At 38.4% G+C, this 12,371-nt stretch overlaps 1 protein-coding gene across 1 annotated transcript in view; it reads left to right on the plus strand.

The window, feature by feature from the left end:
• TG (thyroglobulin) overlaps positions 1 to 11,714 on the plus strand; it is a 148,797-nt gene extending 137,083 nt beyond the window's left edge. Inside the window, exons 46-48 of the mRNA XM_058804431.1 lie at positions 5,550 to 5,690; positions 6,479 to 6,669; positions 11,433 to 11,714. Of these exons, the coding sequence (XP_058660414.1) occupies positions 5,550 to 5,690; positions 6,479 to 6,669; positions 11,433 to 11,545 (445 nt within the window). The 3' untranslated portion in view covers positions 11,546 to 11,714. The remainder of the gene's footprint in view (positions 1 to 5,549; positions 5,691 to 6,478; positions 6,670 to 11,432) is intronic.
• The last annotated feature ends 657 nt before the right edge of the window (positions 11,715 to 12,371 follow it).

Genomic DNA, 12,371 nt, shown 5'->3' on the forward strand with positions numbered 1-12,371 from the left:
AGCAATTTTGGAGCTCTACGTGCTGCAGTGGCAGTTCCTATCAAATGTAATCTACAAGATAAGCACAAAGTGGATGCATGTTGAGCACCATGTTCTCCTTGGTTCTCTGGGGTCTTTAGGTGTATACATCACCTTTTTCTTGAGATTCATCCATTAATTCCACTTAAGAGTAGCCATACTGAACAGACACATGAATTCCTGTCCCCCAAAAGTCCAATCAAATGTCAGCATGCCTATTACTAGATCTTAAATACAGTAATTCCCTGACAGATTTGTGTAATCTATGTTCTTTAGGAATTCTGACAAGTTGATTTCTTTCTTCTGACAAAGTGCTTTCTTTCTTCCTGCCTTAAGATCTATGATATTTTTTTTCAATTAGTGTGAGCTTTCAGGATCTTGAATTTACTGTCTGCTATTTCAGTTTTATTTTCTTTAATTGGCACAGCTATAATGCAAAGTGGAACATTGTGTGTGTTGGGAGTAATTCAAGTGGAAAAGACACAGCAGACTCTAGAATACTTTTGCAAATCACATGTATCTATAGGGCTTTTTCGGTACAAAGGTGGATAAACTTGGCAGTTCAATCCTGTTAGGAGTTAAGCTTTTTCCATATGTCCTGATTTTCCTGAAAAGAAGAAAGCAAAATGTTCATCTGTTTTTCACATCCTTTCCCCCATTTGTTTGGCAGGAGTTCATGATTAGAGGAGACACAATGAGCCAAATGCATCCCTAGAACTGCTGAGGTCACACCAGGCCTCATATTGGCTCACTGAATTTCTATAAATATCCAGCTATCCTTTGATTATTTTTTTCTCCCTGCAATCACATACCATTTCCTTTCATAAAATGTGTGGCTGTACATAATTTTTAAAATTATTTTTTCTTGGCATAAAAATGAACATTTCAGTTCAAGCAAAGTGCAGGGTTGGTAGGCTGCTCCTCTCCCATGACATAGATGAGACAATCCCTGTTCAGGATACTGGATATGCTAATATACTCTGCAAAAATCTGCTGGTATTAAGGTGAAAATAATGCAGATGGGTGCAATTTTAATTGTGCATTTAATATTTCCAATAATTCTTACAAAAATATTTTTAAATGCATTTGCTGAAAATAAAAACCAGTATGGGGGCAGCAGAGCACACAGGCAGTAGAACATTTTATGTAAATCATATCCTCTTCTCCTGGGACAGAGTTGTTATGAAATCCTATTTCAACTCAAATCAGCATGAGATTTATGAGCAGTCTTTGAGTCTGGGTTTCACCTGTGCTGTTCAACTCACTCAGCATGTAAATAACCTGTTCTCAGCAAAGCCAAGTGACTGAAGAGTTGGGGATTTTTACTTTCCTAGTGGTAGGCATGTCCTTGCAAATGGGATACAGAACAGGGCCTTGATTGTGAGGCTGGGAACTGAAAGCCATGATCTCTTCTCTGACACAAAATCTTTCACAAAATTGTTAGAAGGAGCAGTTATTCTCACAAAAGTTTACATTAAAGGACAAACGGTTTTATTATCTCAGCAATCTCACAGATTGTCAACATCTGCTTTACTTGGTGACTGATTGAGTTTGAGCACAATATTTCTTCTGCATTTCTCGATGATCACTGGTAATTCTGGCTCAACTCTAGCTAGTTATATCTATCTTGTTATTTTAAAATTTAAATGATTGAATAGCAGTGGGAAGTTTGGTGTTTTGGTATCATATAGGACATCGTTAGAATTTTGAGCTGATTTACATTGGCTTCTGTGTTTGTGTGGAGGTCTAAAATAGAACCAAAATCTACATTAAGGCAACTAACAATAGAAGCTATGACTCAAAATGCTTTGAGATTAATTGATATTAGTTGGAACAGAGAGTAAGGACTATTTTTAAATGAAAGGAAAAGGAGAAATATTAGGCTACAGTAAATCATTAATCATCAAAATGAGTTTCCAGTATGAAATTATTAGCCAGACCTAGAATAAGGAAAAGGCTCAAAATGAGATCTATGTCCTCATTTACTATGGATCCCACTGTGAGGTCCCTGCTGCCCCAGCTCTGAGTTGTGCATTCAGTCCTAACATAGCATGGTAGTCTGCCAGATCATATTCTGTTTTGACTCATTATGAATTGCCAGTAATGACAATTCCATTCAGCAAAGTTTTTGAGGATTTCTGAATTGGGGTGGTGGTGGTGAGACATTTTGTTTTGGGTTTTTTTTTTGTCTGGTATTATTTGTTAGTTGTTGATTTGGCTTGGGTTTTTTTTCTGTGCCAAAAGCTTGTGACAAAAATTTTAATTTCAGCTCTTGGACATGGGGGTTTATATCTATTGTCTGTTTGATTTGGAACCAGAATTTAAACCAAATCAACCATAACTGGGGTATTTTTGTTCTAAATTCTGATCTACTCATCTTTTTACCTTTCCTGTTGAAGCTGTCCTTTGTGTGTGAAAGTAGCCACAGCTCTGCAGAGAGAGAAGTGAAGTATCTGATGGCTGAGTAATCTCTTTCTGTCTTTCCTACTTGAAAATTTAAATGGAAAATCCATCTTAGGTTTAAGGAAAATTTTCTCAGAACCTATACCTTCCCAATTAAATGGCTTGGCACTGGATAATAAAAATTCCCAGCAAATGATATTTCAGGGTCTGCTGTTAAATTGTTGGTTATGAATATCACAAAGTTTCTGATTTTACCATCTATTTTTCTGTAAACTGGACTCCAGCAGCACTTAACTTCTGAGGTGAGGTAAGAATTCCCCATGGAGAGCTCATTTTAGTGTGAACAAATTGTAGGATCTGGCTTCTCTCTTCCCCATGGCATAATTTACTGGTCTGCCAAATAAAAAGAGCTGTGAATCTGAAAGATATTGACATCTTAAAAAGCAAAGCTATGCAGAGAAGATCTGAAGAGCCAACTTTGCACAAAGTACTAGTCCTGTAAAGTCAACAAAGCCAAGATTTCATCCTTACACATAATTACATTCAATGCTGTCTTTAAAATAATAGATCTGATCCTTGAAAAGGAACTTCTGTAGAGGAAGTTACTTGCTATTTGGTTTCCTTAAAAACTCCTTTTGCCTCTGTCTCTGCAGTCCTCCCTTTTGTCAGATTGTCCTCTGAAGTCCAACAGTTGTGGGACCTTCATATCCCCAATTAGAGCTGCTGCTGTTGAGCGCATGCTTGGGAGTGCAGTTGGAGCAGCTCAGGAAATAAAAACCTGCCTTCAGAGCTGGCAGTGTCCAACAGCAAAGCTATAAATACTTATTTATTTGTCTTTCCTTTCTTTCTCTCATTCCACTTCTCCAGTGAAAAGTGTCACTACCTGGTGTTACCTTAAGTATCTTCAGAGCTCTTACATGACTCCAAAATCCTTGTTTGGGTATTTCTGGGCATTTTTCACTTCCCTCTGGTCCTTCTGACCCAAATCATTCTATGGTCCTGTTATTCTATGATTCTGTGATTCCATGATCACGATTCTATGAATCTCTGATCAGAGTTTGAGGAAGGAGACAGAAATATTCTCCTGATATTTCCCATCCAGCTGCCATCTAGACGTTCCCAGTTGTCTTTCCTGCTCTTCTGTGCATTTATGTATGTGCTTCTTTTCCCTCTTAACCTCAGAGGTTTTTTCTCATCCTTATGTTTTCTTTTTCATCAACCAGAAATATTGAAAACAAATTGTGAAATTGTAGGGTTTTGTACCACTTTATGTCTCTGTACCAAACCAAGTACAGTCATACAAATCATTTCAAATGAAATAAATTCTCTATTTATGAGATTAGTCTGGACTGTGACCTTAACATTTTTCACCTCTAGAAACATGAGGGCTAAGAACAAAATCCCATTTAGGGGGAAACCCCCAGTCCCAGCTTACTTGTTTTAGCTTCACAGCTAAGTTCACCTCTGCTGTGCAGTCCCTAAATGGGTAGATTTGTCTCTTCATTGCACCTCAACTAATTTCATGTTCTCTAATCTAATCAAAAGTGACTCTTCTTTGCCAAGAAAATTGCCTCTTTATGTATATCTTACCTTTGCTGCAATACTGACATGAGAAATTGCTGTTATGTACTGGGCCAAGCAAATTATTTTTAAGGCAAAATTATTAAACTATGATCTTGCTTAATCCTTCTATAAATATTTGGGAAAGAAAAATATGCTTTAATGTTGTTTCAGTTCTACATTTTTTTGGTGAATAATCTGTGAATAATTCACTTTCCAGATGCAAAGTATTACTGAGGTATTATGATAAGACTAAGGAAAACACAACCCAAGATGTATTTCATTTAGAGGGCTGTGTGCTTTTCAAAATAGAGGCTTTGGTGCCACCACTCATAAAGTGTAAAGCAGTCATCTTGCTTTTAGACCACCTGCCCATAATGGTGGTGGAACACTCCTTGTTCCATTGGAGGCAGTATCAGGGTCGCACCAGTGCTGCTGCATTTCATGTCCAAAGATAAAATAGTTTCAGTTGTGCTACCTTTTGACAAATGCCACTGCAGATGAAATCTTGTTGAGTGGATCTGGGATTTGTTTATTCTTGCCTCACAGACATCTGTTCCTTGTCCCAGGTCCCCTGATGCTGTCTGCCTCATGCAGCATTCAACCAAGTCAATAAGACCATTGTCCAAATGTGGAGATATGGAAAAGGCGATTGGACCAGGCCAGGTCCACAGCTTTGAGCTGTGGTTCAAAGCTCTGTGTAGAACATATTTAGTTATAATTTTATTTGTAGAAGTTGACCACTGTTTTTCTGCAGGACTTGACGATGTTGAAATCTTTGCAGGGTCCTGCAAGTCTTATCTGGCCAGTTTTGTCTCTGAAATGTTGAAATATTCCTTATAATGAGTTATAAGTACTACGTGGAACTACACAGCAGTTGTTCTTTCTTAAATCTTATCAGATTATTTCAAGCTGTTTTGATTTGTCTGCCATATAAAACTTGGGATGAACAGAGTGTATGAACCAAAACCACCCAGCCAGCAGAGAAATTAGATTAAAACTATGTCTAAGAGAAATCTTCATAAACATCTCCTGTTACATCTTTTCTTATCCAGAATCCTGGCCACAATGAAGTCAATGGAAAAACTCCAATTGCTGCTAAGAAAGGCCAGAATTTTATTCCAAGTCTGTGAAATAAGCCATAATTAACCTTCCGTTGGGGCTGCCAGAATCCATGTCACCACTTACTTCCACTTTCTGAATTTAATTTTAGTGAAAATCTGTCCAGAACTTAAGAGGCATTTAAGGAATAGCCAAGTGACTTTCTCCCTCTATCACTCTCCCTTATACACCCATTTAATTTAAAAATTGTGCTCTAACACCTTCCACAGTTTCCTTTCGTAACAAATGTTAATGACCCTGAACTAACATAATGGAAAATTCTCCTTGTTATTGCTTGCTCTTCATTTATGTTTTGGATTGAAGAAGTCCCACAGCTCACCACACTCTAATTAATGGTCATTAATTATTTACAACTTTGCTTTATTCTCTGAAGTAATTTATTTCTCTTTCTTCCACAAATAAATAAATGATGGTTTTAATTACCTTTCTATAAATATTTGGTTTAGCTCAGGTCAGGAGTTCCTGCTGGATGTTCAGTATGCGTTTGGTCTGCCCTTTTACCCGAAGTATGAAGCACAATTTACTGATGAAGAAAAGGGCCTTTCCTTGCAAATTATGCAGTATCTCTCCAATTTCATAAACTCTGGGTAAGTGTGAAACATTTAAGAATTGCTGTGACTGGGGAGACAGTGAGAAGTAGAGGGAATGTCGTCAGTCCAGACCCTGCCCTCACTTAATCATTCTCCATGTCCTCTACAGTTTGTAAGCCTACAGTGGGATTTGGTCCACACTGTTGGAAAGTCATGGCCAAGTTACCAACCAGAGCAGCCACCAAAGGTTTAGAGTAGGAGACTTAGCAAGGAGGAATAGAGATTTTATCTCCACTGACCAGCTGCAAATCCTACTAAAGTACACGCAGGCTTCAAAGGCCTTGGTGTTTTCTTCAGAGCTTAGTTCTAGGACCCCAATTCTTAAACTTCTTGGCTAAGAGTTCTCTTTTTCCCATAAGAAAAGGGAAAGCACAAGAAGACACAGTGCACCCTTTACCAATTACTCTGTGAACATCATTCTGTGCTACTGTGCTGTGCCCATGCTTGAGAATGAGGAGTATCTCTGGAAACGTAGTGTGGGAATGGTGGGAACACTGAATTAATGTTGCTTTATCCAGTGTCTTGGGTTGGGCTGGGATTGAGGGCTGTTGAGGGTGTTCATAAGCCTGTGTCTATACAGGTTCTGTGTACCTGTTCTTAGGAGGTGAACCAGACTAAAAAGGTACAGTCAGACAAGGCACCATCAATGATTCACCAGTCTGGACTGAATCTGAACCCTGCTGGTCAGAGGGACTGGATGCGCATTTCCCTGACCTAGCCAATCTTCTTATCATTTTACTGTTCATGTCATTTTTTGCTAATGATGATATCTCCCACTCCCTTAGAAATCCAAACTACCCACACAGTTTCTCGAGAAGGATGCTGGGGGTGGTGCCTGCCTGGCCAATGTATCTGTCAAGTGATGGTGGTGATAACTACAAGGAATTCACTGCCTCTTTGCCGACTCTTAAAGGACTGAAAAAAGCAGACTGTTCCTTTTGGTCTGATTATATCAGAAGGCTGAAAGCATCCACAGGTGAGACAAGTGTTTTCTGACATTAAATAAACCCTAAATTCTCTGCTAAATGTTTTTATCTGACTATAGTGCTGTTACATCGCTGTAGAAAAACACTTTTTGCAAATTAAACATCTTGCAATGTCCAGAGTATGTAGCTAAGAATGTAACACTGAACAAATTTACTTTATAGCAGATTATGTGTAATAAAGTTTAATTGTCCTGGACTTTAACTAGTTAGAGAAATATTCTTATGATGGTAGAAGATGTGGTGAAGCCATATAGAGGGCTTGCTCCCTGTTTACAGTCATAATATAGACTCTGGGTAAACTGGAAGGCTGTCTATACAGGCCTCTTTTGTATACTGGAAACACCTAACATGAAAATGTTGAGACTCCTATGGATTAGGAAGAGCACAAATCATTTCCATTCACTGCAAAATTGCAGCTGAGGCTTTATATCTTGTTATGGTTCCTGCATGCTTTGACTTCTCACTAGATTAGTTTATTGGACTTTTTGTATAGCTGTGGTGATTATGCCTCTTGCATGTGTCCTTTTATATTTGCCATAAATTTTAATGCAGCCATGAGAGCCCTTCAATTTTTTCTTACTGCTGTAAGGACAGTAAAACTGTCCTTAAAACTGACAGGACAGTAAAACCAATTCTCCTTAGATTTCAATCTGCTGCCTGTCCTGAATTTATTCTAGTAAATAAACTCCTCTTCATATCTGTGTGTCTTGTAAATAAATATGGATAGCCTCAAGCAAACCAAACAAAACCATCCCTTTTTGGCAGGCAGAGATGTTTTGAATTGTTCTTGGAGGCCTGCAAGTTTTGCATGTGTTTTTTATGTCTTAAAGATTCATCTTCACAGTGAATACAGTTCAGGCTTGCTCTGCTTTGGGGGCTGTTGAATTTCTGAGAACAAAATGTACTTTCCAAGACACTGAGCTACCCAGGCTATCTGTGCCTGACAGGAGACCTCAGATGGCTGAGGCTGATGTTTGAGTGACTCAAAACTAAAACATCTCAGAACCATCAAGCTGGTGGTTGTGATGCAAACACAGAGCATCAATTATCTACTTCGATAGATAAACTCAATCTTTACTCATGGTCTTTCTTCCAAAGTGGAGCAAAGATTTTGTTAGCCTTTTCATCAGTTTCCTGGCATCCTTCAATGTCTTTCAGGGTCAGAGGGGATATTTTGATCTCTCCAATGGGTTTGTGCTGATTGAGATATTGCTAATTTTCACAGCTTTATTCTGAGGTTTAAACAGTCCTGGCAATAACTCCTAGATGTTTTTGAGCCTTACCTCACAGCACTGTGGCTGTGTAATGCCAGACTGGGCTGAAGTCACAGCTCTGGTAGAGTGACTGCTCACCAAGCACCACGGACAGAGACTATTCCTAGCACCTATGGAAATTCCCAAAAAGTGGGAAAATATCCACCAGGGCATATTTGTTTTGACATAGAAAAGATTTAAAACTATCCAAACTGGTGTAGTAACACAAAATTCATGTATGGGTTAGTCCAATGATCTGTCTAGCTCAACATCCTGCTCTTGTCCATAGCCAAAGCCAAATACTTGCATGTTAAACATAAAAATATGTTAAACATAAAAATATGGAGCAAGAGAAAAACATACTTGAAGAGTTCACAAGGTTGAGTAAAATATTTGAAAATAAGCCATAGAGTGTGAAATTTATGGAGCATGGATTGTCAAGAAAATGTTTAAAAAGTACATGTCAAAAGTACATGTTAATCTTCAAGCAGAACTGAGTACACCCAGCTGGATCTCCAAGGCAGTATTTGCTTGGCCTCAGCACCATGGTAATGGAGTTACAAAGCTGATTTCTAAATTCCTCTAAGCTAAATTCCAAGCTAAATTCCATCTCACAGAAATGTGGGCTTGACACTGCTTTGATAGTAATTTTTAATCTGTTCTCTCTCTTGAATGCTAAACTTTTTCATACAATTTAAGTAGACATCACATCAAACCCTTCTCTGCTACAGACCCCTTAGCCTGGGATGGTAACTTACAGAGACACACCCTGTGAGTCTCTTGAGAACAATCTGACCCCAGGTCCTAATGAGAAAAGGTTCATAGTGTTCATCAGTTCAGTTAGAAAGACTGCAAAAAACTCAGATGGTGATGGCTGAGCCTTAATTTATTTTTGAGAGGATATTGTGCTGAAATTCATGCCAAAGCATGGTCAGTCTACCAGTACAAGTTCATCACTTTCATGGCTCCCAAAAATTAGATTCTGCAGGAATTGAGTCCCTATACATTATTTTTTTACCTTGTTGATGTGTGTCCTTGCACTCAGTTTGCTATACCTGCCTTCAGAACTGAAGCCCTGCATCTCTGTTGTTCCCTGGCTGCTCCAGCCTCTGCTCCTGGAGTGCTGTCAGGCTGTCCTGTGGGGCATTGGCGTGTGGTGAATACTAGATTTGAGAGAACAATGCTGCAAACCATTTTTGGATGTTGCACCTTGTACTACTTCCTGAGGGGGATTTATTTGTCAGCTACCCTGAGATCCAATCTAACACTTTTCTGTCTTTCAAAAATTATAAATGTTCATTATAAGATTCTTGGATTGTTGTTTTGAGTTGCAATTTTTGGCCTCATGCCAAGTAGATGGAATTTAGAAGTGTGCCAGCGAGAAGCATGGATAACCAGACATTCCAGTCTTCACATCTAAGTACAAAAGTGTACAGGAACTAGTGTGATGCAATCTCACCCAGGTGTGATGAATCCTGTTTTATTCATCTCATCTTTTCCTTAAAATCAATATTTTTCCAGCTTCATATCCCATCTGGAATCTATAAGCAAAAAAATCCCCGATATATTTCAATAAAATGGAGAAGAACTGGACAAACCAATGATCAAAAAATATAGCTGGAACTGGCATTTTAAAAATTTTTCTCAATCCTTTCTATACTGCTGTGGGAAATGTCTTGACTTGGAAATGTCAAATCAGGGATGACTAAAGGCTCAAACCTCAATATCTCTGTCCAACAGAAAACTGAGGTATTCCTTGCTGTGGTTTAAGCTAAACTCATAAATTTAAACTTCTGGAATAAAAACTCTCATATTAGGAATCTGAAATGTCTTTTAGGTTATTCACTGCTGGATATAGAAGCTGTTTATCTTAACTGTTACCTGTAATTTTCTTTCCATTTAGTAAAAAAATTGTCCAAGTTTGTGTTTTGTTTTGTGATCAGACCAAAATATTTAATGACAGAATATATCATTTGTCCCTGGCACACAGTTGGAATGTATGTTGTTGTATTTGAAGATAGTTTTTAAAAATCCATTTAATAAATGCAATGATTCATCATAATGTTTGCTGGCAGTGCCTTTACAAACTATGGTGGGAACTTGGAATCTGTTTCACTGCCAATGAACTAACAATCTCTTGAAGTTTTGTTTGAGACCAGTTTGTAAAGTTGGCATTTTGAGGAGCAGTTTGCTAGGGGAATTATGAAAGTGATGGTGCTTGAAGAGGTTTGGAGCTCCCATGGTTGCATTTCAAAGATGTGCTTTATATTTTGAATTATGACGGTTTCCATGGGAAACATCAAACTGAGAAACAAGAAGAGTGGCAGTTGTGGAAAAAAGGAGCTGTGGATGGCTTTATCCAGGGAATGTGTTAACAACTTGAAACTCAGTTAGAAATTCAGTTCAAAACAGGAGCTCCAGAATGTTTATATATATTCAGACAGATGTCTGGATGCTAACATTCCTGTTACATATTGTGGTGGACTGTGTGTGCCTAACAGTGAGTCCCTTTGTGAGGGGCCTCTCACTGCATCTCAAACAGGTGGAGTTGGATCCAGCCTGCATCTCTTGCTCCTCTAGCTGGTATCTAAACAGAACCAATCCTCCTAAAGCAAGTGCCTCTGCAACAGTCTTGCAGCTGGGGAGAAAGAGGTGGCATTAGTGTCTCACAGTGAATTCTTGTCTGCCTAACTCATGTGCCTAAATTTTGACTTTTAGGTATATTTTCCATGCCTAAGTTGGCCAGATTGGACTTTATCTGTAGAAAATTCAATAGGTAGCAAAGATGGAGCCTTCTCCATGAGCTCTGGGATGCCATGGAGGCCAAACAAGAGTCCAAACAAAGTAAGAGTGTTCAGAGTTCAAACTTGAATCAAAACTGAATCAGGAATGTTGTTGTTAGCATTCATCTTTTATGCTTTCTAGTCACACCTTCATTTTTGGAAATCTCAAATAGAAAACATTCCTTTAGTATGAGGGACATCTGTGCAGCAATGAGAACTCTTTGGCTATGAGGCATTAAATAAACACCCTCAGTGCACTTTCTTGACAGAACTTGGTGGTGTTGAGGCAACTGCATCACTGAAATAGGGTTGAAAACTGAAATCATAGGAGGTAAAAGATAACAAAAAAGATTTGTTGGAGGTGGGTGTTTGAGACTTTTTTTATTACAGACAGACAAAAAATTAATGTTGCCTGCACTTCCTACCTGGTAAGGAATTTTCAGGAGATAATAGAAAAATAAAACCTTTCATGAGTGGAGAAAAAACTATTATGTATTCCAATGGCAGTTATTTAAAGGACAATACTTAATTACCATGAGGTGATCAACCATTACTCTAAAGCATTTTTCAAATGGATTGCTAACTGAAAAAACCAGTTTCCTGAACATTTATAGCTGCATGAAAGGTTTTTAGGTGTGGCTGACAAAATGTGTACCCTGTAGCTTGCTGCCTCAATGATACGACACCTATTTTAATCTTAATTGTATTGTCCTTCAGGAAGTGCAAGTGGTGGAGAGCCCTCTGCAGGAAACAGCTCTGGTGAAGCTCCAAGTGAAGTTCCCTCCCTGGAGAGCCAGCCCCTGGGGGATGAGGTGGCTTACAGCAGATAGGCAATCACAGGGCTGTGGGGTGGCTTTGTCACACAATTGTGCATCCACACAACCATCTCACACCAGATGAACACTTATTTTTAGTTAATTTTCTCAACAAGTCCATTAGACCTTTCAATAAAGTAGTTTTCAAGAAAATTTATTAATATGGCACAAAATGAGCACTACAGCTAATATTTTAACTCAAAAGAGACTGTAATTTAAAAAAAATTAAGTACTAATAAAAACTGTGAAACCAAAACAACTACACTTGGTCTTTATTTCTTGCAACTACACAAATGCCAGCATATTCTAGGTATCACCAGCCAGAAAAGGACAGACATTAAAATACTCAGAAGCCCCTCAATGATGAGGCTCACATTTGTTAAATGTCATATCTGTATTGTCCTTTTTATTACTCATCCCATCACAAGCTGCTGATAGGAGAGAGAGCCTGCTTTGGCATTCTGGAGAAAAATGAAGAAGTCTAAAGTAGGAAGGAAGAGCAATTAAGGGAATCAAATGTATGCATTGAGTGTGTTCTCATGAAGTCATGCACATGCTATACTCATGATCCCCTGTGAAATTATTTGAAGACTATTTGGATAAGGCAGAGTACACAGAAGAGATAATGCAAAGAATATGTTCATTAAAGTTTAGATCATGCCATCCCTGGGACATTTATATTTTTAAAGAAGAATGTGAGATATACAATAGTTTTGGAAGCATAAGGAAAATCATAGGATACCTCTAATGGCTCTGAAGGTATTTTGGATTAGGCTGTTAATTTATTGCTGTGATCATTTGGCAACGGACAGCATTCAGTTGACAGTATATCACACACATG

Source organism: Ammospiza caudacuta, chromosome 1 (assembly GCF_027887145.1).
Source record: "Ammospiza caudacuta isolate bAmmCau1 chromosome 1, bAmmCau1.pri, whole genome shotgun sequence".
NCBI classification, from domain to species: domain Eukaryota; kingdom Metazoa; phylum Chordata; class Aves; order Passeriformes; family Passerellidae; genus Ammospiza; species Ammospiza caudacuta.